This window comes from Sciurus carolinensis, chromosome 10 (assembly GCF_902686445.1).
Source record: "Sciurus carolinensis chromosome 10, mSciCar1.2, whole genome shotgun sequence".
Lineage (NCBI taxonomy): Eukaryota > Metazoa > Chordata > Mammalia > Rodentia > Sciuridae > Sciurus > Sciurus carolinensis.
Window position 1 is genome coordinate 46,017,159 of NC_062222.1, and position 25,023 is coordinate 46,042,181.

The following is a 25,023-nucleotide window of genomic DNA, read 5'->3' on the forward strand; positions in this document are numbered from 1 at the left end:
TAAAAGTCTAAAAATAATTTCTTAGAGTGAAAAACAGTTATCATTTGTGCAAACATTTTGCTCTTAAAATTTCCATGAAGCTCTTCCTTTTGGCTCCAGACATCGATGTGTCTTTTTTTCTTTTTTTTCCCTAAAAAGAAGGATATTCATGACTTCTTTTTTCAAGGCCTCTACAATTTTATGTCTTTTATTACTCTCTGTACATACTTCATTTATATTAGTTTTTTCCCCCATGATTTTCATTTAGTTTATGAAAAGTATCTGTTTTGGGGATAAGCTGTAAAGAGTAAGAGAAGAGAGTCTTCAATTCGACTGAGAAATAAAGAACTGCTAAGTGCACAGAAATAGGATACAGAATATTAGAGAATACAAAGCTTCCTTTCTCCTTTAGTTCTACACAGTTTGAGGTCCATCAGATTCTCCACCAATCTAATAGCTTACCATCTACTTATATGTATTAAATAAGATGGAGAATCATGAAATTGGTTATATTCTCTCTTCCTTCCCTTCCAGGTCTAAAGTATTGGATTTTGTGAAGAGTTTCTATTCTTTATGTTTGCTGAAGCTGATAATAGACATAATACCTGACAGGAGAAGACAGCATTGAGCAGTTCTAGGCTAAATCCCCAAATAGAAAATGCACAGTTGATTAGTGGAAAATACAGTTTCCCCAGTTAATGAACCATAGTCAGCATGTAATTTTTTTTACTACATAGAATTTTGATGAGGCACAAAAGTGGAAATAAATTGCATTTTTATTTAATATATAAGAAAAGCCCTTTCTTGTTATATTGCATACATGTGCAGATATGGAACAATGAATCTCACTCTTATGTACAACTATGATGCACCAATAAAAAGATCCTTAAAAAAATAAAAACAAAAAAGTCCTTTATTTCTGGTTAAAATAAAGATTCCTAAAGCATAAAGCTTTTCATAAAAGCAATATATCTTAAGTGGAGGTCAAGATACAGTAGTAGTTTTCTTTGCTTTTAGTTTTGATTGTTTTGTTATAAGAATATCCCTGGGATGCAGAAGTATCTCTATGAAGGGCTGATATCTTTCATAATGTTGTGAATCATAATTTGCCCCTAATCACTGAATAAAAATTTTTTTGTAATGTCATGTCTGGTGAGTATTGGAATTATAATTAAATAACACCAGTACATTTAACTTTGGGAGTGTAATGAATGGAGAACTTATTTCTAAAGAGTCTGTGACACAGTTCATTCTGAAAGGGTTAAAAATGTTCATAAAAGAGCATGAAGAGGGAGCAGGAGAGAGGAAGGAAGAAAGGAGAAGAACCAGAGAAATTCATGAAAGTCCCACTTCCCAGGTTACTCTGGGCAGTACAAGTAAGACAAAGGGGGAAAAAATCCTTTGAATTCAGGTGCTTCATATTTTATTAATTATTCTTCTGATTTGGATGAAAAGTTGCTTTTCTGTCTCCTTCTCTAATCACTGTTAAGCAATAAAAACAAATGGGAACTGCTTCCATTGAAAAGAAAATATGAACTTGCTCAGTCACAGTTGTTCTCATGTAGGGAATTTGGCATTTGAGTTGTTTTGCATTGATGATTTATTAAAGGAAGGGCAGACAGAGGAGCAAAGAAGGCAATTGTTGGTTGGTTGTTCTACTGCTTTCACCTCATCACGACAAGCATCTCTAAGGTCCTACATTTAAAGTTCTGCCAATACCATTCACATTTACTAATAAGGTATTTCTGCTATTTATAGAAATGTAACAACCACACTATTCTGATTACGGTCCTACTTTTGTTTTAAAAGGAAAACATGCCTCCCTCCATATCAGAAAAGAAAAAAAAAGTGTTTCTGGAAGGAGAACCAGCATTTCATTTTAACTGCTGGAGAATCTAGAATTAATCTTGCACAACAATGGGGAGATTGGAAGCACATGGGACTCTTGCGACATCATTCATTCCTTTTCTTTTCCAACTCACAGATGATGGGAAGGCATGTATGCTATTGGGATGGGCACCATTTGTTTAAATTAGCTGATCTGGGTTGTTGTTTCTGCTCCATCATTAATAAGCTCTGCAGCTGGGTGCATATACTTTCATTTTTGTATGGGAATAAAACACTGTACATAGATCAGGACACAATATATACATTATTCTTAGAAGAATCCAGAATGGACCTCTCAACATCTCATAAGCATCACACACATATGATATGTCTATAAGAAAGACTTAGGGATGGCAGTTAACTAGATGCAATAAATCAACTCAGGTGAAAACAAGGGCAATATTAACAATAGAAAAAAATAATACTCACCTAATTTAGGAAGAGAATAATTGATACCAAAGTATTCTTCAAAATAATCAAATACAACTTTAGTTATGTTCGCAGCATAGTCAGCTGTGTGCTTTTGCTCTGGCTGGACGTAAACAGTGAGCTAATAAAATACAAAAAGAAATTCAGTGAAAATCATGCATTTGATAAAACACAAACTATAACATGTAATATAGTCAAAAGAAGAAGGGCTTTGGAGTCAGATAAATCTAATTTGAACCCCAGTTCTGTTTTATACTGGATGTGTGATTGTGGACAAATCACTTGACCTGGTAAAAGGTTCACGTAATCGCATCACTCACTGAGCGACTTTAGTGACTGCAAATAGTGTAAGACATGACATGCCAGTGGCACATGACTATAACCACAGTGGCTCTGCAGGCTGAAGCATGAGGATTGGGAGTTCAAAGCCAGACTCAGCAACTTCGGGAGGCCTTAAACAACTCAGCGAGACCCTGTCTCTAATAAAATACAAAAGGGGTTAGGGATGTGGCTCAGTGGTTACCTGGTACCAAAATAAAAAAAAAAAAAAGTGTAAGATGCAATGATTGGCTGGCACAGTGTTCAGACATTAAAAGATGTTACTACTCTTTCTATCTATAATATATTTTCTTCTTAGATTTTATGCATCTATTTATCCCTCAACCCACCCACTCATCTGTCTTCTGTCTCTGCTTTTCTCTGCATGTGTGCTGTTTGTCTTTGAGGAAATGAATTCATGTGATTTTTATTCTCATCTAATGAGCCCTTGAATACATGTTTCTGCTTGTGCTATGCTATCCTGCTTTTCTAGATCATCTTTCCTTTATTTCAACTATTCTATTCCCAGAGTCTAAAATATAATGATCCAAAATTTCCTGAAAGTCATCTTCATAAGCTACATCAAATCTGTAAGTTGCTAGGATATTATTTCTTAATGCCGTGACATAATTTGCCAGTCAAACCAAGCATATTCCCCCCCCCCAACTCTAAATTTGTATCATTTTAAAAAATCAACAATTCTCTTAAACATAATGTTATGCAAGTAGATGTGGTTCCCAGACACTAGGTTTAGCTACAAGAATATCACAGGTGTTCAGTGCTTCTCAGTATGCAAAAAAGAAAAAGGTGTTTCAGAAAGCTAGAGTTGGTTGAAAGTTTGTGAGAAATTCAAGTGAAATATGCATGCTAACCCCAAGACCTGATTGAAAATCCTCAGGGAAAGCAAAAGATACATTTAGTAAGTTCAAGACCATTGACCTAACCAGACCAGATGACTCAAGATTTAGCAAAAGAATTTAAAAAATAAAAGAAATCATGCCTACTCTTTTCTTTTACTATTTATAGAGCATTGCTGGTTTTGCTATTCATGTCAGCACACATCATTAGCCATCTTTTCCCAGCAGTGAAGAACAGTGGAAAGATCCGATAATATAAAGGACAAATTCTGAAAAGGCATCCCTTAAATTATCAGCACTGACTCACAACTCTCACATGCACCAGGTGACATTCTCCCTTTATTTGGAAAAATAAATATATGCTCATCTTTACCTCCAAGGACAACACAACTAATTCAATGTTCATCCCAACATTCCTTGATTTTTTTTTTTTAATTTTAAAAATTTGTTCTAATTAGTTATACATGACAGTAGAATGCATTTATGCATTTTAATAAATCATACATAAATGGAGTATAATTTCTCATTTTTCTGATTGTACATATTGTAGGATCACATCGGTTATGCAATCATACATGTACATGAGGTAATAATGTTTGTTTCACTCTACTGTCCTTCCTACCCCCATATCCCTTCCCCTCCCTTCACTCCCTCGACCTAATCTAAAGTAACTCTATTCTTCCCTAATCCCCAACCCTACTGCAAATTAGCTTCCACATATCAGAAAAAACATTCGAAAACCTTTGGTTTTTGGGGTTTGGCTTATTTTGCTTTAGCAAGATATTCTCCAACTCCATTCATTTACCAGAAAATTCCATGATTTCATTCTTCTTTAGCTGAGTAATATTTCATTGTGTGTGTGTGTGTGTGTGTGTGTGTGCGTGTGTGTATCACATTTTTTTATCCATTCATCTGTTGAAGGACACCTAGGTTTTTTTTTTTTTTTTTTTTTTAACTTGACAAAAATGATGAGATAACCCATTTTTCTCCCTGCCCTTCTGTCCTTTTGGTGAGTAGTGACATGAATTTTCCTAGCAGTTATATGAAACTAAGGATCCAGTTGGTGCTCACTGAATGGAGCAAAGGTAACAAGGAAACTGACCATATGAAACTAAAACCAATGTGCTCACACAGGATTGCCATTGTCCATGAGAGTCTCAGAATCTTTCCTCTGTGAATCAATCAGTGTGATCAAACTTTTTCAGATTTTCTGCCATATTTATTCTCTGCCATTAAACACATAAGTAGGTAGCAGGTCCTCTTGATTCATTCCACCACTGTCCACACACTATGTGCTTCTGTGTTGTGCACATGATGGGGAGTTCAAGAGGGCTGAGAAAGAGAAGGAACAGGCAACCGTGAGGCTTCCTGTCATAGGCAAAGCAGTGGGAGGAGAGAGACCCCATGTGTTCTTAGAGCTCACATTTCCTCATTTCCCATGCTGGTACATGGGCTCCTTTGAAGCAATATGCTTCTGAAACAATAAATCTACTTTTTCTTCCTCCATATTTCTTTGTATTGCTGGTGACAGCAGCAGAAATAAGATATCAATGTATAGTCAATCCAAATCAAAGCAGTTCCTTTCTCTTCTGTTTCTGAGAAACCCTGCCCCACAGAAGAATGTTCTGTCTTTGCAGCCAAGACAGTCTGCAGATTATCTGTGATCTATGACCCTTCAAAGCAAAGCTATAGATCATACTTTATGATCACTGTTTGATCAACTGAGTTGCACAATCACAGGTTATATAGATATGGCCTATTAATTTTGTAATGAGCCAACATTGTCTGTCATTTGAAGCTCCCAAATAGTGTGTGTGTGTGTGTGTGTGTGTGTGTGTGTGTGTGTGAACTTAACTACAGAACCTCTGTGATTCTGGATTTGGGAATTTAGAAAGCATCTGCCCTCCTCTGCCCACACTTTTGCTCCCCCTCCATGTGCTTTTCCTGCTCTCTGACCTTGTCTTCAACATAAGCTCCATCCACATCTCCCTGTCCTTCTGGCCCTTGGTGAAGATGGTTCACTCTCTATCATCTGCTAAGTCTTAGCATTCTGTTCAGGACAAAGTACAGTAAACTACCTCTGAATTGTCATCACATTTCAATAATAATTGAATCTAGTTCACACATGCCTTCAATATTTAAGAACTTTATAAAAGTTTAAATATAAAGTTTGCAAGCTTTATATATAAATATAAACATAAGGTTTGTAAACTTCATAGATAAATGTAAGTTTATAAGGCTTTAAGGACCTAACTTTTAAGCATAAATTGAATTTTTAAAAAAGAGTAAGTTCCCTAAGCAAATTATACTATCTGGATAGACCTCCACCAGAAACTACTCGCTGTATCTCAAAACACTGATTCTATTGGATGAATGTCAGTGCTGAAAGTCTGGGCTTTTTAAAGTCTACATTCAGTTGATTCTTCTTTTGGGAGGCTTTACCATTACTGTAGTGCTTTTCCTTTATCATATTGCAGCTTATTATAAAGTAGGTTTTTAGAGTTCTTAATATTCATTAAAATGTGTCCAGCAATTTCAGAGATGGGACATGAGTCCTGACTGAATCCTGGTTGAATGCTCTCACTCCCTTTATATGTCTCTTTGCGAGACTTGACGAGATCCATCAGGTTAACCTTTCTTAGAACAATGTAATGAGACCATGTGCCATCTTTACAGTCAATAATTATTTATGTCTCTGCAACCAAAATGAAGTATAAGGCTTAGCAATGGAACTATTATGACTTCTTAATGGTCTTATTTACACCTAAATTTTTTTAGGTACTGTGAAAAGCATTTCCCATGCAATGTCTCTTTCATGCTACACATCAATTCTATGAATCTGGTCCTATTAAAGATAATAGAACATAATATTTTATATCACCAGTGCTCACTTAGTTCTTTCACAGGTTCACAATTATTTAGCCATGATTTTAAAACCCAGAGCTCTGAAAATCAAAAGCTTTTGATGTCTTTAATCAAATTAGTATGGTGGTATCATCTTATCTGAACTGATAGGAGTATTTTTAAAAATTTTATTTGTTCTTTTTAGTTATACATGACAGTAGAATGTATGTTGACATATCATGCATACATAGAGTATAACTTCTCATTTTTGTGGCATTACAGTGGTCAGGTATTCATATATGAACGTAGGAAAGTCATGTCCAATTCCCTCTATTGTCTTTCCCTAGGAGAATTTATTTTTAATAGTCCTCAGATTTTTGTGCTATTAAAAACTAGGCAGAAACATCCCTGTGTGCTTATAAGGTACTGCCCCAGATGCCACTTCAGTGACACAATAATACACAATATTTGAACATATTACTTTACATAAATCCAAAAACTGAATTCCAACACACAACTGACCATAGGGGTTTAGATATTTATTGTAGACCTCTCTTTAAATGTTTAGGGTTTGAAGGAGATTAAAAACTGCACTTCTTCTCAAGTTTCGTTGTGCACGCGGTTAATCCCAGTGCCTTGGGAGGGTGAGGCAGGAGGATCACAAGTTTAAGGCAGCCTCAGCAACTTAAAGAGGCCTTAAGCAATGTAGTGAGACCCGCCTCAAAATAAAAGTAAAAGGTCTGGAGATGTGACTCAGTGTTTAAGCACCCCTGGTTTTAATCCCTGGTAATAAATAAATAAATAAATAAATAAATAAATAAAATAAAATAAACTTCCTCATTGTACTCATGGGGAAAATGAAGTCCAAGGCATGTGGACACTAGAATTCAGACCAAGGTTCATTTTTCTATATCACACTGCCTTCCTCTCTACTCATCAGACTGAAACCTAACTCTTCCAGCTGCAAAACAGAGATAACAATGTCATAGAGATATTGCAAGGATTAAATAAGGTACTACAAACACAGCACTAGACACATAATGTCTGTATGTGTCTATATGTCCATAAACAGTGAAAGTATCACTAAAGATAACACACTGAATTGCTGGCCTCTGTGATGTTCTTGTCTGCACTTCCTTGTATGGGAGTGATCTCACATGGTATCCACATTGCCAACAGCAAGGTCACAGAATGGAGGGTGAAAAGGCAAAACTTACCTTTTGGACATCCAAAGGTTCTTGGTGCCCACACAATAAATATGGAAGCCAAAACTTTTTGATTTGCAAGAACCTTGTTTGGAAAGGTTTTTAGCAATAAAAGCTGAAAGCCAGGAAAAACCAAACCAGAGTTTTTACTGTAATCACAGATTGGCGAGAGAATGGAGAGACATTGAGATTATACTGTTTTAAAAGACTAGATGAAAGTTACCCTGTCTTTATTGTTTTTGTCTATCTCTATTGATCATCTTCCGATAAGGGTGAATTAGTATTCAAGTTTGCCCAGGAATGTCCAGTAATTTACGTCTGTTGCTTATCTGTCTATACCTTTTGTCCCAGCATAATTAATAACACCTTCTCTATTGTTTATATTTCACAGATGATAAGTACATGGCCACCCTGCCTATCTCTAACAGCCTGATTTAACGACTGCTGATCATTCAGCAGGAGTAGCACTGTTCACCTTTGCAGGGTCTCCTCTGAACTGCTCCAGACACACAGGCTACTTTAAATGTCCCAGGACCTCTAAAACAAGGTGAGTTTCTTGGCACTCAGACAGTTGATGCCACAAGGAAAGACCTGGAAACACACCTGGGTGGCACTGAGCAGTGGTGGCCACCTGGTTCACCCTCAATTGAAGGACAGATATCTTAGCATTTTTCACTCCCTTCATGGGTTAGCATCTTCCTGTGCACATAGTAGGAGCTCAATAAAGACTTATAAAATAATCTAAATGAAAGAATCCTCTGTGTCACTATCAATCCTGAGGTCACAGGGATGAGAAAAAGAATCCATGTTGTTTCTATTTCTATAAATGCATATTTAAGGCACATAGTTGGTAGTAATAACTGAACATGACTTCTATATGTTGATATTTGTAAGTTTATGTTCTTGTTATCCTAGCAGTAGGCAGGGAAACAGAGGACAGGGGTGAAAAGAACAGCAATAACCCAGTATACCAGGTCTTTTCTTTTTTTTTCTTCATGTTTTACCTTTTCAATGTGATGCGTTCTTCCCAGATTTGGAGTTGCCCCTTACCCACAGATAAATGAGTATAAATATGAAAACCTTGGCTTGAAGTTTGGGCAACTAAGGCCTCCCCTTTCCCCACTGTGCAGGCTCAAAATATGTTCAGCTTAGATCTGAGCTGTGAGGATATACTATTAGAATTCAAGAACCCAGTGTGGTCACTTAAGTTTCACAAATCATTAACTGGCAGCTCACTTCAGTCCAAACAAGTAATTTGACAGTTGAAGATTATTATTGCAGTTGAATTTTTAAAAACCAAAAGTGAACATTTAGAAAACCTAACTTTCTTCAAATGATTTTCTGTTATTCTCATTAATTTGTTTTATATTTTTGCAAATTTAAAAAAGGAATAAAAATCATTAGCAATCTTCTCTGGCTTCCTAAATTAAACAAATTCATTCAAGGAAGATGAATAATCCTTAATTTAAAATAACCATCATAGTAAAGAAGTTAATTTAAAATAATTAAAATGTGATATCAAACTCATTCTGAAAGCTTGGCAAAGTTACAAGAAAAGATATCTTTTTAAAATAACATAATGAACCTATGTCAAAAATAGCTCAGAGAGCAACAGAAAATCACCATTAGAATACCATAAGAGTAATTGAAACTGACAAGATCTGCTGATGAATGCTTCAGAGAGAGGTCAAAACTTTAGAATAATAGGATGTTCACATAGCCTTTAATTACTTCCTTCTAGATATTTATTAGTCACTGTGGTGTTTATAACATTACCCATAAATTCTGTTACTCTTCCCTCTGGAAAGTGGAACATAACTCACTTAGATGTAGACTCTACTTAGTGATTGCTTCTAACAAATGGAGTATGGAAGAGAAGAATAGTGAATTACAGTGGAGAAAATGACTGGATAGCATCACCAAAATGAAATGCTGATCTCATGTACTCTCTGAATCAATGTGATATAAATGATCCCTCACCTCTGAGGTATTCTCCCAAATCCAAAACCCTTCTCTAATCTTGAGAAAACATTGCAGAAACCCAAATTGAGACTTCCTATAAAATACTTGACCAGAACTTTTCAAAAGTGTCAGGATTACTTTTTGTGTTCATAGTGCTCCTACAAACTTGGTGAACATTCCTAAACATGTCCCTGGACTTCTGTAGGAAGGAGACCAGCACCAACTTCATATAGTGACACAGTGTGAGAAGGGAAAGTCATGAGAGGACACTGGCCATTAAGAGGAAGATAAGAAGAGAAAGGGCCATATGATCCTATCCTCAGCCTCATCTTTTGTTTTATTATGAAGACAATAAATTCTTGAGGTTATGGTCAATTTAAAAAAAAAGTGTTGAAGACTGAAGTCTGTGCACGCCTGTAATCCCAGTGGCTCCAAAGGCTGAGGCAGGAGGATCATGAGCTCAAAGCCAGTCTTAGCAACTTAGGGAGGCCCTAAGCAACTCAGTGAGATCCTGTCTCAAAATAAAAAATAAAAAAGGCTAGGGATGTGACTCAGTGGGTAAGCACCCTGGGTTCAATCCCTTGTACCAAAAAAAAAAAAAAAAAAAAAAAAAAAAAAAAAAAAAGTGACATGGCAGCTCATGCCTATAATCCCGTGACTCAGGAGGTTGAAGAAGGAGGATGACAAGTTCAAGGCCAACCTGAACAACTTAGTGAGAACCTGTCTCAAAAAAACAATGGGCGAGGTTGGGGATATAGCTCAGTGGGTAAGCTCCCCTGGGTTCAATCTCTGGTACCAAAAAAATCAAAAAGTGTCAAGGTCATAAACCAAGGAAAGACAGAAAATGTCATAGATTGGAGGAAATTAAGGAGACACCATGACTAAATTCTATGTGGATTTATCATCTGTTGCCTCATAGCACAATAGTGGGAAAACTGATGAAATCCATATAGAAGCTGTTGTCTACTTAATGTACAAATATTAATTTCTTACTTTTGATGAATGTATAATAAATGTTATATAAGATGTTAAGATCACAAGAAATTAAGTGTATAAATCTGTTATATCTTTGCAATTCTTTGTAAATCTAAAATTATCTCATAGAAAGTTTTATTTACTATTATTATTATTATCATCATCATCATCATTACCAAGGAGTGAAACCAGGGGCACCTAACCACTGAGCCACATCCCCATCCCTTTTTACTTTTTTTAATTTTGAGACAGGGTTTCGCTAAGTTACTTAAGGCCTCCCTAAGTTGCTGAGGCTGGCTGGCATTGAACTTGCAATCCTCTGACCTCAGCCTCCCAAGCCCCTGGGATTATAGGGATGTGCCACCATACCCTGCTCAAAGGAAATTTAAAAGTATATTTGAGTATCAAAACAATAAATTTTTTCTAATAAGACTTTTTCGAATAGGGAAATACATAAATTAAAATCAATGGCATAAAATTTAAAACCGTCCTGAAAAAGAAAGTCTTTTAAAAAATTCATGGACTGCAATACTGTTAGCCCTCAACTAATCTTTCTAATCCAGACATACTGTAAATTAAAATGGAAACAAGCAAGAAGACATAAGCAAGAAGAAAGGATTCACTCATGGACGAAATTCTAGGTACAAGTATTCAGGAATCATCCTGGAAAGTTTTGGGGGAAGAAAGCACAATATAATCTACTGAGTTAATATGGTTACAGTATAAACCTAATTAAATAGAAAATAATTCCAACCAACATTCTCTTCCCACCTTCCTCCTCCGCTCATAAAAGCTGAGAAATATTTGACTAGAGTGGAAATATCTCCTATGAGGTCATTGCTCCTTTCACACATCCCTCCTTAAAAAAGACATGGGCCAAATTCCCCAAAGAAATGCAGGGCCAAATTAGAAATTGTTGCTACTCAGGAGTAGAATCATCCTTGCTGTTTAACTTGTCCTGAATCAGATTATTTGGAAATGTATTTCTGGAAAAGTTACTATAGATCAAATATACTGAGAAGGCATCATAAACCAAATAACTCAAAATGATTTTATATGTGGAAACATGAGGAATTTTTCTTTTTTTTCCCTGATTTTCTTTCAAACTTTCTATACTATATGTATATTAAACCTACAATTTAAAAAATCATAAAAATATACTTAAGCCCACATTGTTCTGGATTTGAAACCCATTTGAAAAAGAAAACCAATTTGTTTGGACACTGTGAGACAAAATATCAAGTTAATAATATGTTTGTTTTCTCCCATGATATGACTCCTGAAAGAACAACAGGATCACATTGTTTGTCTATAACTGAGGGGTTAGTTTGTGTAACTAAAGAGTCATAGAGTCTTTTTATACTTTGTGCAGTTTAAGGTTGGTTGGTTGGTTTTGGGGGGGATAGAATTCAGTGATTTCACTTACTTTAAAACCCTTACCCAATCAATAAAACCTGAAAAAGACCACAGGAATAAATTTCTTGATAATAGATTTGTTTAAAAAAAATCCTTCCATCAGTGACTGACCTTAATTGTTACAAAGCTAAGTACTTATTCAAGTTACTCTATTTTTTTCAGGATTTAATCAAAATGTAATGAAACTAGTTTTTCAAAAAGGAAATAGGCAGAATCAAAAGTTTACTTTCGAAATCAATCTTTCTCATGAGCAACGAAGATATTTTCTGTAGAAAGCATAGTTCCACAATACCTGCTATGCTCCCCTTCAAACTACAATAGAAGGAACACAGACCTTTGTCAGAAGGGTTCACATACCTAAGCATAGTATAATTTGACTTTGAATAACAAGAGTTTAATATACAAGAACAATACTGTAAGAAGCTGTGTGGATAAGGATGGTGCTTTGATTCATATAATTTTTTTTAAAAATGGTGAACATGCTGGGTGTGGTGGTACATGCCTGTAATCCCAGTGGCTCTGGAGGCCAAGGTAGGAGGATCACAAGTTTAAAGTCAGCCTCAGCAACTTAGGGAGAACCTAAGCAAGTTAGTGAGATCCTATCTCTAAATAAAATATAAAAAAGGGCTGGGGATATTGCTCGGTGGTTAAGTACCCCTGGGTTCAATCCCTGTACCAAATAAATAAAATAAAATAAAAATGGTGTACACAGCAATTATCCAGCTACATTTTTAACTTTTTTAAACTTATTTTTTAACAGAAAATGTAATGTATGGACTTCAGGTCAAGATGATATAGTAAAAATTAATGCTTTGATGAACTCCCTCTGCTCCTAATATTCAGAAATGATTGATAAGGTATAAAAATGGGAGCCTCACCAGACATATCAGGACTACAACAATGTGAACATCAGTATGGAGTCAATAAAGATACAAAGCAGCGGGCAGGAATGAAGTTTTGAGCTTCTTAGGCTCTGGTTTTGGAATGAATTGATCAGTACCAGGTTCCTGGCAAAGGCAGGGGTGGGACCAAGGTCATGCTTTAAGAATCATGTTTTTAAACTCTAATTACTATTTCTGATAGTTTTCTCATCACTTTTTGTCTTTTTTAAGATGATCATATCTTCTTGCATCTTTAAGCATACTAATTAAAGGTTATAGGTTAATTATTATAGCTTTTTAAAAATTATCTTTTGTTTCTCCAATTACTGCAATTAACTTCTACTGTGTTTCTATTTGCCTCAGACTTTCTCTTTTATATTACTTGTTTTCATATACTTGTGTGTCTTAGGTTGTCTGTTCAGCTCTAAAAATGTAGGTCTATGAACCTGGTGTGGTTTCCTCTGATGTTATATTTCAGTAGATTTAAGTAGGTTGATTTTCCTGTAATTCTCTCTGAAATGGGAAATCAGACTGGTAGCATTTTGTTCTGGGATGTCAACTATTAGATTTTAATTTAGAGCAAGTGGGTAGAGAGCCAGGGGAGAATCTCCCAAAGGTCGAGGAAGAGGAATTTACTGTGAAGCACTAACATTCACACAATATGTTTCAAACTTCTCCCTTGAAGTTTTATTCAACTTTTGAAGGTCACAGTCCTACAGATTTTTGCAGGGGAGAAAAGTCTGGTTGCCTGTCTTTGTTTAGAAGGGGTAGAAGACTGAAAATGTGGTTCAGTGAGAGCACTTGCCTAGCATGCATGAGGCCCTGTTTTTGACCCCCAGCATTGAATAAAAAGGGGGTGGTGATGGAGGTAGAAGAGAGGGCAAGGTTAAGGGCACCTACTAGACAAGGGGCACGTACTGACTTCAGTTCTACATTATACTTTCTTGGAATTCTGACTCAGAGCATCTGGGAAGTTTCAAAAGGGAATTTGGCTTCTGTTACTCTCTTATTAAATAAACAATCAGAAAGTAATATATTACGACAATATTATCGTTGTTCCTCATCCAAATGATGAAAAGCTTCACTGATTTAAGACAGAATGCTATGCTCTCACTTTTCATAGAATCGTTTAAGGAATATTTACTACTTACAGGACTTTTGGGGATCTTTTGCCAAATTGTATTTTCCATTATGTCACTCTAAATCCTTCATGCAAAATCCATCCTTAGAACCCAGCTAACTGAGTGGTACAGGTCCAAATGACCTATGAGATTGAAAGCTCAACTAGTAGAGCCACCTCACAAGGAAATGTCCTTGCTCAGAGTGATATTGGAAATTCAAGTTCATTGTCACTATTAGAAAATAACTTTAATCTGTAAGGCCCATAAATACTTTATGTAGTTAATTTTGTCTCTCAAACTGTACTGTAGATCTTTGAGAGCAGAGAGCATGTCGTATATTCTTTTGAACCCAGCCCATTATGTTTGGCATGGTGCAGTGACGCCTGCATGGTATGTGCAATATAAATGCTTTATTGATGATCTACTGTATTTTTTTCCAATACAGTGGAAATCATCATTATCCCTATGTACACATATGATTATAAAAAGGTGTGAATGAATCTACATCATGGACCACCACAGAAATGAAAAGTTGTACCCCATTTGTGTACAATGAATCAAAATGCAGTCCATAAAAATAAAATTTAAAAAAAAATTAGAAATAGAAAAGAACTTTAATATCCTCTGCTGATTGGCTGATTGCATTGTTCTTATTTATAAAATTATATGATTAGTAGAATTTTTCCCTTTTCTACTTTGGCTCTGTGTTTCTACCCAAAATGGAAAAACCTGCCTAGAAGTAATTGTAATTTTTAAATAATTGGTATGGGAAACATCTGCACAGCATAAAAGATAGCAATGCCATTGAATTGTGGGTTATGAGGAAAGCACCTTCAGACAAAATTACGTGTTTGCAATGAGACTGAAAGAAAAAAAAGCTTGATGGATGTACTCAATTCTGTCTCTAACAAGAGGAGTGTATTGACTGCATTCAGTTCAATCTAGAAAAAAACAACTTCCTCTTTCTGATGCCAATTATTTTTCATATCTAACATTATCTGATTGCCACTGGTAGTGCCCTTCACTATGACTGAAAGTGACAAAAAAGCAACATATGTGGCTAGGAAAAAACAAAGATGGTAAGTTATCACGATATGGAGCCCTTTTGAAAGGTCTTTGGATGTTCCCCGCTCACTATAATGTGGATACAGTATAGGTAGCCCTATTGGAAACCCAGGTTCACCATATGTCAATGTCCACGCTCCTAGCCCAAAATAAAGCTCCAGTAGCTAATTTCATGGGAAATAAAGGACGTATCTCTTCTCTTCCAACAACTGGTGAAAAGGTAAGATACTTTCAGAACATCACGTCTCAGAAGGCTCATCAGGGAAACAGTGGAATTTGAGTCTCTGCCACTTGCCTGTCACATCATGAACAAATTATTTGAACTCATCAAGTCTCAGTTTTCCCATCTGTATAATGGGGTAGTGAGTCCTTCCTTATTAAATAATACTGCAAATACTTTCATAAGTTCGTATACACATATAAAACAGATGGTACAAAGTTGGATTAACTTGCTTTATAGAGGAAGTAAGTGTTCAGAGCATAAGCAAAATGGGGGCCTCCAAAATGAAAAAAATGGGTAAAAGTATTTGATTTTTTTCAAAATGAAATTATTGAACTAAGTACCCACTTAAAAAAAATAGATTGTTTACATTTTCTCACACTTTGAAAAAGTGTGTTTGTAGCTTTGCTATCCTATTTTAAGTCACACATATAGAAATGGCTTCATTTCTACATGTAACTTCTCAGTGCTTGGTTACTTGAAGGACATTTGGCTCTCTCCCATCTCTCTCTGCCTCTTTGGTGTCTCTCTTCCTGTGACCTCACCCACTGGTACCCAGTCATTTTATTAAATTGAATATGCCAAGATATTTAAATACATTTATGCTGGTATACTTGGGATCCAGCTTTTGGTTCATTGTGAATTTTCCCTTAAAAAAATTCAAGGCCATGCATATCTGTGTCTCTCCTGTTTGTTTACTTTTGTCTGTGGCCTTTCAGCTAACATTTTTCTATATTACTTGATATATTTTCAAGCTAACAGACCCTGATGTCTGATGGGCTTTTCTGGTTTAGTATGCAGAAAACTAACAAACAACTATTCAAAAATATAGAAAAGTAATTACAAATTCACAGGTGGTATATATTTAAAATATAATGGAACTCACCGGTTTTCCACTGTTTGACATTTTCGTTATGGAGGTAAATTGATGTACAGCAAAGCACACCAGGTAAGTGCTCATGGGGACAGACTTCTGAAAAGTTGTTCGCATCCATTTATCATCTACTGACTCTTCTTTCTATAGAATACAAAGGACATTTTTTTATTTATCAAGAGATCAATCTATCAAGACAAAAAAATGGTGGCCCCAACTCTTCTCTCTAGTTGGAAGTCCTCTGTCAAAGCTCAGAAGTAAAAATTTTTGTGGTGATGTTGAAAAGACTAAAGGAAAATCCACAGTATTTTAAGTATTGTGAAAGAGTTAATTATATGCAGTACTGGGTTTTTCAGGGAAAAATTAAATTTTGACTTTGATGTCAATTGGACGTGAGTTTATCTTGCTACACTAAACATACTTTCCTCACCATAATATTTTAGGGTGTGCTGTGATCTGTTAATGAAGAATAGACTATTGTTTAACATTTTCAGGGAGAAAGAACTTAGTAAATATTTGCTGACTTGACTACATGCAGCAGAGGAATCACTCTATCAGGAATAAAAGAACAGTGGCTTCTCTTTGCCATGTCTAGTCATCTACAGGAAAGACCCAAGGTATGGCCACTTAAGGCAGTGCCTTGGTTACCATGGACAGAGAGAAGCATTCCAGTGCTTGACAAAACTACTCATGTGTCTGGGGTATTTTTGTTTTGTTTTGTTTTGTTTTTTCCCCACACCAGCTCTACTGTCCTCCCTGTCAATCATGAATCCAAAACTTTCTCATTTCTTGGCACCATGTTTAAATGCTTCCACTTCCTCTTGTTGCTACTCTCTAAGTGGGAAACTTTAACAAGACATTAAATGAGGGAGGCTGAACTAAAATTGATACATGATTGACGTTATGTGTATGTCCTTATATAAAAGTGTTGGGGCTCCAGTTAGGTAGTTACTCCACATTGAAAGACAAATAGTATTAGTTTTGATCTTCTAATGACCCGAAAATTCTCCTTTTTCCAATTCTATTACCTGGATCCAGAAGAAGTGCAGAAGTATAACTCTGTGAAATGGAAAATGTGAGCAGGTAATGTGGGGAGACCAGGAGTGAGACTGGTAAGTTTGTTTTCTTTCCCCACCTTCACTTCCTTCATTCATGCCAAGACATTCTGATGGCACTGTACCCTGAACCAATCTTCTGGGTCAATGTGACACACTTTAATTTTATTCTTTCCTCTTTCTTCTCCAACTAAAACTTAACTTCTCATGTGCCTGATACCAGAAGAAATCAAGTTTAGAAACTAGTTCACACTGAGGCATGGTTGGATGATGAGAGTTTACATTTTAACCCTCTGACATTTTTGTTTTGTTTTTGCCTTTTCAAGGAATATTTTATTATCAAAAGAGAAGAATTTCAGTGTGACATTCTCAAGCAGAGAATCAGAAAGATAGGAGGTATAATTTCAGCCTCAGTGTCCTTCTAGTAATAAATAAATGATAATTACACCTGAAGATGAGACCTACCCTTTTACATGTCAAACATATAAAGTATGATGAACTTCAACTTTGAGGTAATGATATTCTAGTTAACTACATTACCCATTATAGACATGAGGAACAATAACAGAGGAAAGAGTGTTCTGTTAATTAATGATTACACAGGCAGAAATTAGTGTAGCCTGCTTTTTATCCAACATTTGACAAACACTTCCTGTGCTCCAGAAAAATCTATGAGCATGGTCTTCCCTGGAGTTGGCTTCTACAACCCAGTACTTAGGGAAGGATTTTTCACAGTAGTTTTATCTATTTTTAAAAACTGAGTTCATATTCAGCTGAAAAGTAAAACTACTGAAAAGGCCCTGGAATATTCTAAGTCTGTAATTTCATTAGTTTGTAATGAATTCATCATGATTAGGGGATTTTGTGAGTTAAGCAAAGCTCCAGCCAATGGGTGTCTATTGTTTTCTGTCCTGCACAGAAACAACAAAGTGACTTTATTACTGGACTGTGACTTCTAGAACTCAAAGCAAAAGAGACTGTTAAAATGTAGTCTCAATCTTCTAAATAAACAATTAGTGTTCATTTAGTTCTAGAATTTAATGAGTTCTTTTCCATAGCAAACCAGGTATTTTAGCTGATATTATACACAGGCCATCTGCATAAACAGAACATTAGGAAATACTCACCTCCACAGGCATATTTGAAAGTGCACCATATTCTTTGAGGTGGATGATGGATATGGTGTAAGTTGCTTTTTTGTTGGGCTCATCAAAACATGGGAAGGATTTCCTGGCATCTGTTGGTTCATGGTCAGTGGCCGCTATGCTCCTTAGAAACAAACACACAGACAGAATGCATGCTGCCTCTTCTTACAGACCCTATGTTCCTATTCCTATACAAAAAAATGAACTAAGTGAGTATAACTATTACATTTCTTAACACGAGGTTCCATCTAGGAAACTATCAAATAACCATCAAAGTCTCTCCTGGAATTTTTAGATTAGCAAATAAGTGAAAATCCTGTGACAAACAACTTTATATATTTTATTTGAATATTTATGCATTTTCATGCCATGATTACAAATGTGTTTAATAGCTAAAATAAAGTATAATTATGAATTATGACTCTCTCTACTCCAAAGTCATTGAACAACAGGAGATAAACACAAAGCTAAACTCAAAGGCTTATTTCTAGCTCTGAGCAGCTGTGTTCTGTCAAAGAACAGAGGGGTATCTTCCAGCATCTCTAACTCCTGTCCCAAAAGGCACATTCTCTGGTATTTATGTTACACCACAGACAGAACTCCAGTTTCATTTTCATGCAGAGGAAGTACTGAGCAAACCTCCAGGTAAAGTAAACTTTGGTCTGGTTTAAAACAAATCCAGGGATTTAGTTTAGTGGTAGATAGGTGCTTAGTATGAGTAAGGCCGTGAGTTCAATCTCCAGCAATTTTTTTTTTTTTAATTTTAAAAGCCCAATTTTGAAAAGAGATAGCAGCATTCTCTTGTGACTCTAGGCATTTACTTGTGTTCACTAAAATGTCAATGTTTAATATTTCTAGAATTTCAAAATGAAAATATTTTTGCTGAATAATTTTTGTCAAAAATCAGTTAAACATACATTTTATACATGTAAACATATTACAGTTAGACAATAGTGTTGTATATTTACTCATTGGAAAACTAAACAAAGTAAAAAGTATAAAAGAAAGGAAAAGTAAAATAATGTTGATTTATATTCATTAAGAATTTGTGAAAGGAAAATATTTTGTTCTTCAAGATTCCAGAAACTAAAGAAGGCATATCATGAAGAAAATCAAGCTAAGTTATCATTCATTTGTTCCACAAATAGGTATTGTCCCTACATATATGCACAGACATTATTTTAGGTGCTGAGGAAACAACAAAGACTATGTAGATAAGGTACCTTATATCTCATGAGATAATAGACAATAAACACCCAAGTAAGTCAGTAATTTAGAAGAGCAAAGAGAGTTATACAGGAACAAACCAGGAGAGATGGCAGAGAGGAAAAATGATGAGAAACTTCAGGTAGGATAATCACAGGTGAGCTCTCACAAAAAGTCAGGCAAATGAAAAGTAAGGAAAATGTATTCTAGTTCAGTGAACAGCAAGTGTAAAGTCCCTCCAGTAAAAAAGAGCTTGGTATAGTTGAGGAACTGAAAGGTAGTCATCTGAAACCCAGTAAATCAAACAATTGGGACAAAAGAAGAATCTCGTGCAGTCATATGAGGAGAATAGGCCATGGGAACAGTCTGCATTTAATTTTGGTTCAAGGATTTATTACATACATTAATTTAACTAAAAAGTAATATGCTATGGGTCAATATCCATCAGGGAGAAATTATAACATTTTATTTTTTTTTCAAAAACTATCTGGATATAAAAAATTATTTGTTAAAAACTTGACCAAGAAAACTAATCTGTACTAAAAATAAACAAAATCAGAAAACTGGCCATCTTTCAGGAAAGTGTTGACTAAAAGAAGGGACATTTTCAGATGGCTGAACAACTTTGTTTTCATTATAGAGATATGGATAATAAAGATGGGCATATTTGTCAATTTGAATTGTGATCATTAGATTTATACATTTCAATGCATATAAATTTTATATAAAAAGTGTAATAAATGTTGAATACTATGAAGTATGCTTGTATTTTTGCAATGGTATGTGTTAGCAATTTGGAAACACCCTTCTTCAGTTTCTAAGCTTGGAAAATGAAAGAAAAGTAGAGGATAATGATAGGTAGATTCCTCACTGTTGGGTAAAGGAGTTATATACTTGTAGAGGGAAGACTAAATGCATTCTGTCGTACTGAATTGTAATTACATGTTTCATTGTGAATTCAGTGACTTTAAATACAGGTAGAAAAAGCAGATGATATAGAAATACACATACATATATTTCCTTGCTCTATCTGCTGAACAAGACTAGAAGCAATGACAAGCTATGAGCACAATTAATTCCCAGATGATTTTAAAATATCATTGTCTACTGAAAGAAACCAGGACTCCTTGGAGAAATGGCTTATTCTGGGGCTGGGTCAGGAAAATTCCAAGATGATCTTGGAATATCTTACTGTGCCAAAAAGTCAGGAAGTATTCAAAGAATCATATGGGAACAAGTTGAGAGGACACAAGAGCCTGCTTGACGTGAGCACCACTGGACAAACTTGGGGAAACTGGAACATCAAAATAAATAATGGAATTATAGCCCTTAATTAAAATACAAATCCATGAATCCTAACTGATTTTTAAAACAAATAAATAAATAGGGGAGGAGGGAAAGCTCTTTCTTAGCTTGCAAACCAATAATTTTAGTATGAATAATGGACTTTCAAAATCATCAGTGGTAAATTTCATCTCACTCCAGACAGAATGGCAGTCATCAAAAATACAAACAAGAATAAAATGCTGGTGAGGATATGGAGAAAAAGGAGCACTTTTACACTGTTTAGGGATTGTAAATTAGTACAACCCCTATGGAAATCAGTGTGGAAGTTCAAAAGACTAGGCATGGAACCACCATATGACACACTATACCACTCCTTGGTATTTACCCTGAAGAAGTCAAGTCATCATACTATAGTGACAATGCATCCCATGTTTATAGTAGAACAATTCACAATAGCTAAACTATGGAACCAGTGTAGGTGTCCATCAACGGATGAATGAATAAAGAAAATGTGATATATATACAAAATGGAGTTTTATTCAGCCATAATGAAAAATGAAATTATGTAATTTATAGTGAAATAAGTCAAACTCAGAAGGTCAAGGATTATATGCTTTCTTTCATATGTGGAAACTGGAGAGGAAAAAGAAACAGAAAGGGAGATCAGTAAAGGGACCTGGGGGTAAGGAAGGATAGGGGAAATACTAGGGAGTGATACTAGCCAAATTATATTGTTATATTGTGTGCATGTACAGATATGTAACAACAAATTCCACAATTATGTACAACTACAATGCACCAGTAAACACACATTCACACACACACACACACACACACACACACACACACATACACTCACACCTACATACACACAGAAGATGAAGAAGAAGACAGAAAAAGAAGGAGGAGAAGGAGGAGGAAGAAGAAGAAATAATCATTAGTGGAAGCCCAAACAAGTGGATAAACATTTGATGAGGGATATTTGCATAGTTTCAAAGAATCTTCAGAAAATTACTTATTGAAGAGGAACTGTCACTTTACAACAGAAAAACCCGTCGGATTCTACCTCGAGCAAGTGATTAAAGGTAGCATCACAAATAACAGTACAAACCAACAGGATGTGTCTCCTGATGCGATTTCCTGAGAGGAATACAGTGTCGCTTCGGTGATATTCCTGATGTGCTTAACTGGCATTTTGAAATCATAAGAGTTGGACAATCTAAAATTGAGGTGCATTCTCAAAACAATGTCTATACTCTTCAAAAATATTGACAGTGAGAAAGATAAAGAAGGACTAAGGGACTATCCTGGTTTCAAGGAGTACAAACAGGCATGATGCTAAATGCAACACATGAATCAAGGCTGGATACTGGACCAGAAAAAAAAAAAATCAATAGGAACATAATTGGGTTAATTGAGGAAATTTGATTATGAGTCATGGATTAGATCATTGTATTGTATCAATGTTAAATTTCCTGATTTTGACAACTGTACTATGATTATGTTAGAGGATGTCACTGTGCTTAAGAAATACACCGTATATTAAGAGGTAAAGGGAAACAGCTCTCAATGTAGTCTCCAAAGGTTAGGGGTGGGGAGCCAGAGAGAGAGAGGGAGAGAGAGAGAGAGGAGAAAAGGGAGGAAGGAAGGGAAGGAACAAAGAAAGGAAAGTGGAGGAAGAAGGGGAGATGGAAAGAGAAAGAGAAGAAAAGGATAACATGTAAATGATTGCTGAATCTGGGTAAATTATTTCTAGGAGTTCATATACTGATCTTATAAGTTTTCTGTCAGTTTGAAACTATTTCAAAATAAAAGTTAAAAAAAAAGCCTTGACTAAGCATCTATTCTGCAGTAGAATAATTACTGAAAAGTTGTGTGGTGTTAACAGTTTAGTAAACTGTTCCTAACACCTTATAGATTATAATTTTTTTTTTTTTGCAAATACCTCAGAATATAAGCTTGAACATTTTACTAGAATGTTAAGTTTTATAAAATGATACACCAAGGTCCAACCCTATGATAAGTCAGTTGTCTTTTTCTTCTGAATTCTTCTAGCATCTGATTTTTTTTTCTAGAAGCAGATGAAAAGGAAAAGTCACTCCCTGCAAAAATGCTTCAGGTTAGTCACACCTTAGAAATAAGCCAGCTAACTAACTTGGGAAAGGGTGGAAACTTCTCGTGGGAGTGAAGGTAAGGAGTGGGTAGATCATTTTCCAAACAATAGCCATTGGGCAGATTTCCAAATACTCTCTTTTGCCCTCTGCTAGATGCTAGATAAACTCCTAAGAACCCAGAAGAGAGACAGCTCCTCAGTCCTTTAATGTTCTCTCTTTAAAAGAGGTTCTACTTGATTGTAGGCAAAAACTGCCTTCTGTGATTGGAGTATTCCTGAGCTTGCTCACGGACCTGGGACAGAACCTGCTGAAGACAGCTCTGTGTGGTATGTTGACTCATCTCGGAGGCCTTCACAGCAAATCACAGCAAGTCCAACTCCTTAACAATGACCTGGATTGACATTGGTGCAAGCAAAGTGACATTCATCAACCAGCAGGGCTGCAAAATATGTATTTTTTTCCTTTGTTAAAATGCAGGACCAGGTGATTTGAGGGTAAAGCCCTCTTCTAAAACTAAAAATTTTTAAATTCTAATCTTACTTTGATCCCTTAAGTGTGATTTTAAGCAAGTCATAAAACATTCCAAATTTTAGTGTTCTCAAGCTATAAAGCCTAGTCACCAGAGCCTGTCTAGCCTCTTCACAAGGTTAGGGGGATGGAGTGGGGGAAGATCATAGGTAGTAATATATTTTAAACTCCCTTGAAATTTATATGGTAGGGTTAGGACATACTTCATTGTATTTCCTAGAAATCTATAAAGCTAACTATGCTTTCTGATATAGCACTTCATACAATCTAAAGTATTTATAATACATTCATTTGAGTAGAATATGTATTAGAACAAATTACTTTGTATGTAAATACTATAGGTAATGAAACCATTTTTTAAAATGGTAATGTTATTTTTCTCATGGATGACTGAATAACTCGAAATCCTTTGTTTAATATAGTCAAAATTAATAAACATAACTAAATTTTAAAAAATATTATGCAAACTTGAAAACAAGGTATATGAGATAGCAATATAAAGCAATTTTAGATCACAACTTCTCTGAGGAGGTTTTATTCAGTGATTAAAATTTCTTCTTTTTAAAAATCTAATGAACTGTGTTGCAAATTAATGGAAAAACCTGACAAATAGCACAATACATTTGGAAGTGACTCTTGGATATGTCCTGAAAGCTATCATGCCAGGTCAATGTGTTGAGGTTAAACCCTTCTCCATAAGGGCCTCTCTGTACCACATTAATAAGTCACTTGCTAGACCTAGCACATTAAAAATAATTCCTTGTAGTTTATTAATTCATCCAAGGGAAGAACATCCCTCTGACTTCTCAAAGCACATTCGATCTCTGTGACTCTGGAGAAAGCCGAGGGAGGAGACACAAGTCACAGCTCAGTTCTCTCTGAATCAACTTTAAAAAACAAAAACTACCTGATCATCTCATAAATCATCTGGCATAACACTTTTACCAATGAAGACTCTCAGGCTATGTCCAGCAGCTTAATAACTTGAACCAGCAAAATAAATAGCAAAGTTCAGGTGAAATCCTTAAGCAAAGGGTTTCTGACACCAAATGTCTATGCAGACTAAGTGAAGCATTCCAGAATTGTGTGGGGGTGCTCATCAGTCAGTGCAGGATGGCTCATCTAGATTTCAGACCTCAGTGTAGTTTTAAGGTGGTCTGAATAAACCAGCTAATAATTTAATTTTCAATTTCTTGATTTTCTATGCAGAAGATATTCAAAGTCAAGTAAAATTTTCTTTTTATTTCCTCATTTCCAAAATAAAGGAAATTACTAGGCCTCCTGAAAGAAGTAAACAAAACTTCCCTCCAAATCTTATTGTTTATGGATAATGGGCATATTGATAGCTTGACATCAGTCTAAGAATATCATAATAAGCTGAGTATAACTAAAATTTCAAGATCAAAACTACACACATTTGAGTATATACCTCTGTGCATATGAGAATATACCACACACCACACACACTTTACTATAAGCATCTCACTGATGTTTCCACTCAGTGCCTAAATCTCATTACAAACTTCAGCCTTTTGCTTCAGACATATTTATCCAAATGCCAGCTAGTCATTCCTTCTCAGATGTCTAACAGGCCCCCAACAGGCCTAACACTGAACTTGACCTTCCTTCCTAAACCAGTTCTTTCTTTTCCATTT

At 35.5% G+C, this 25,023-nt stretch overlaps 1 protein-coding gene across 1 annotated transcript in view; it reads right to left on the reverse strand.

Moving 5' to 3' along the window:
- Positions 1-25,023, reverse strand: part of Enpep (glutamyl aminopeptidase) — an 82,227-nt gene that overhangs the window by 51,535 nt on the left and 5,669 nt on the right. Inside the window, exons 2-4 of the mRNA XM_047567329.1 lie at positions 18,216-18,357; positions 16,046-16,177; positions 2,296-2,416 (exon numbers count right to left, since the gene is read on the reverse strand). Of these exons, the coding sequence (XP_047423285.1) occupies positions 2,296-2,416; positions 16,046-16,177; positions 18,216-18,357 (395 nt within the window). The remainder of the gene's footprint in view (positions 1-2,295; positions 2,417-16,045; positions 16,178-18,215; positions 18,358-25,023) is intronic.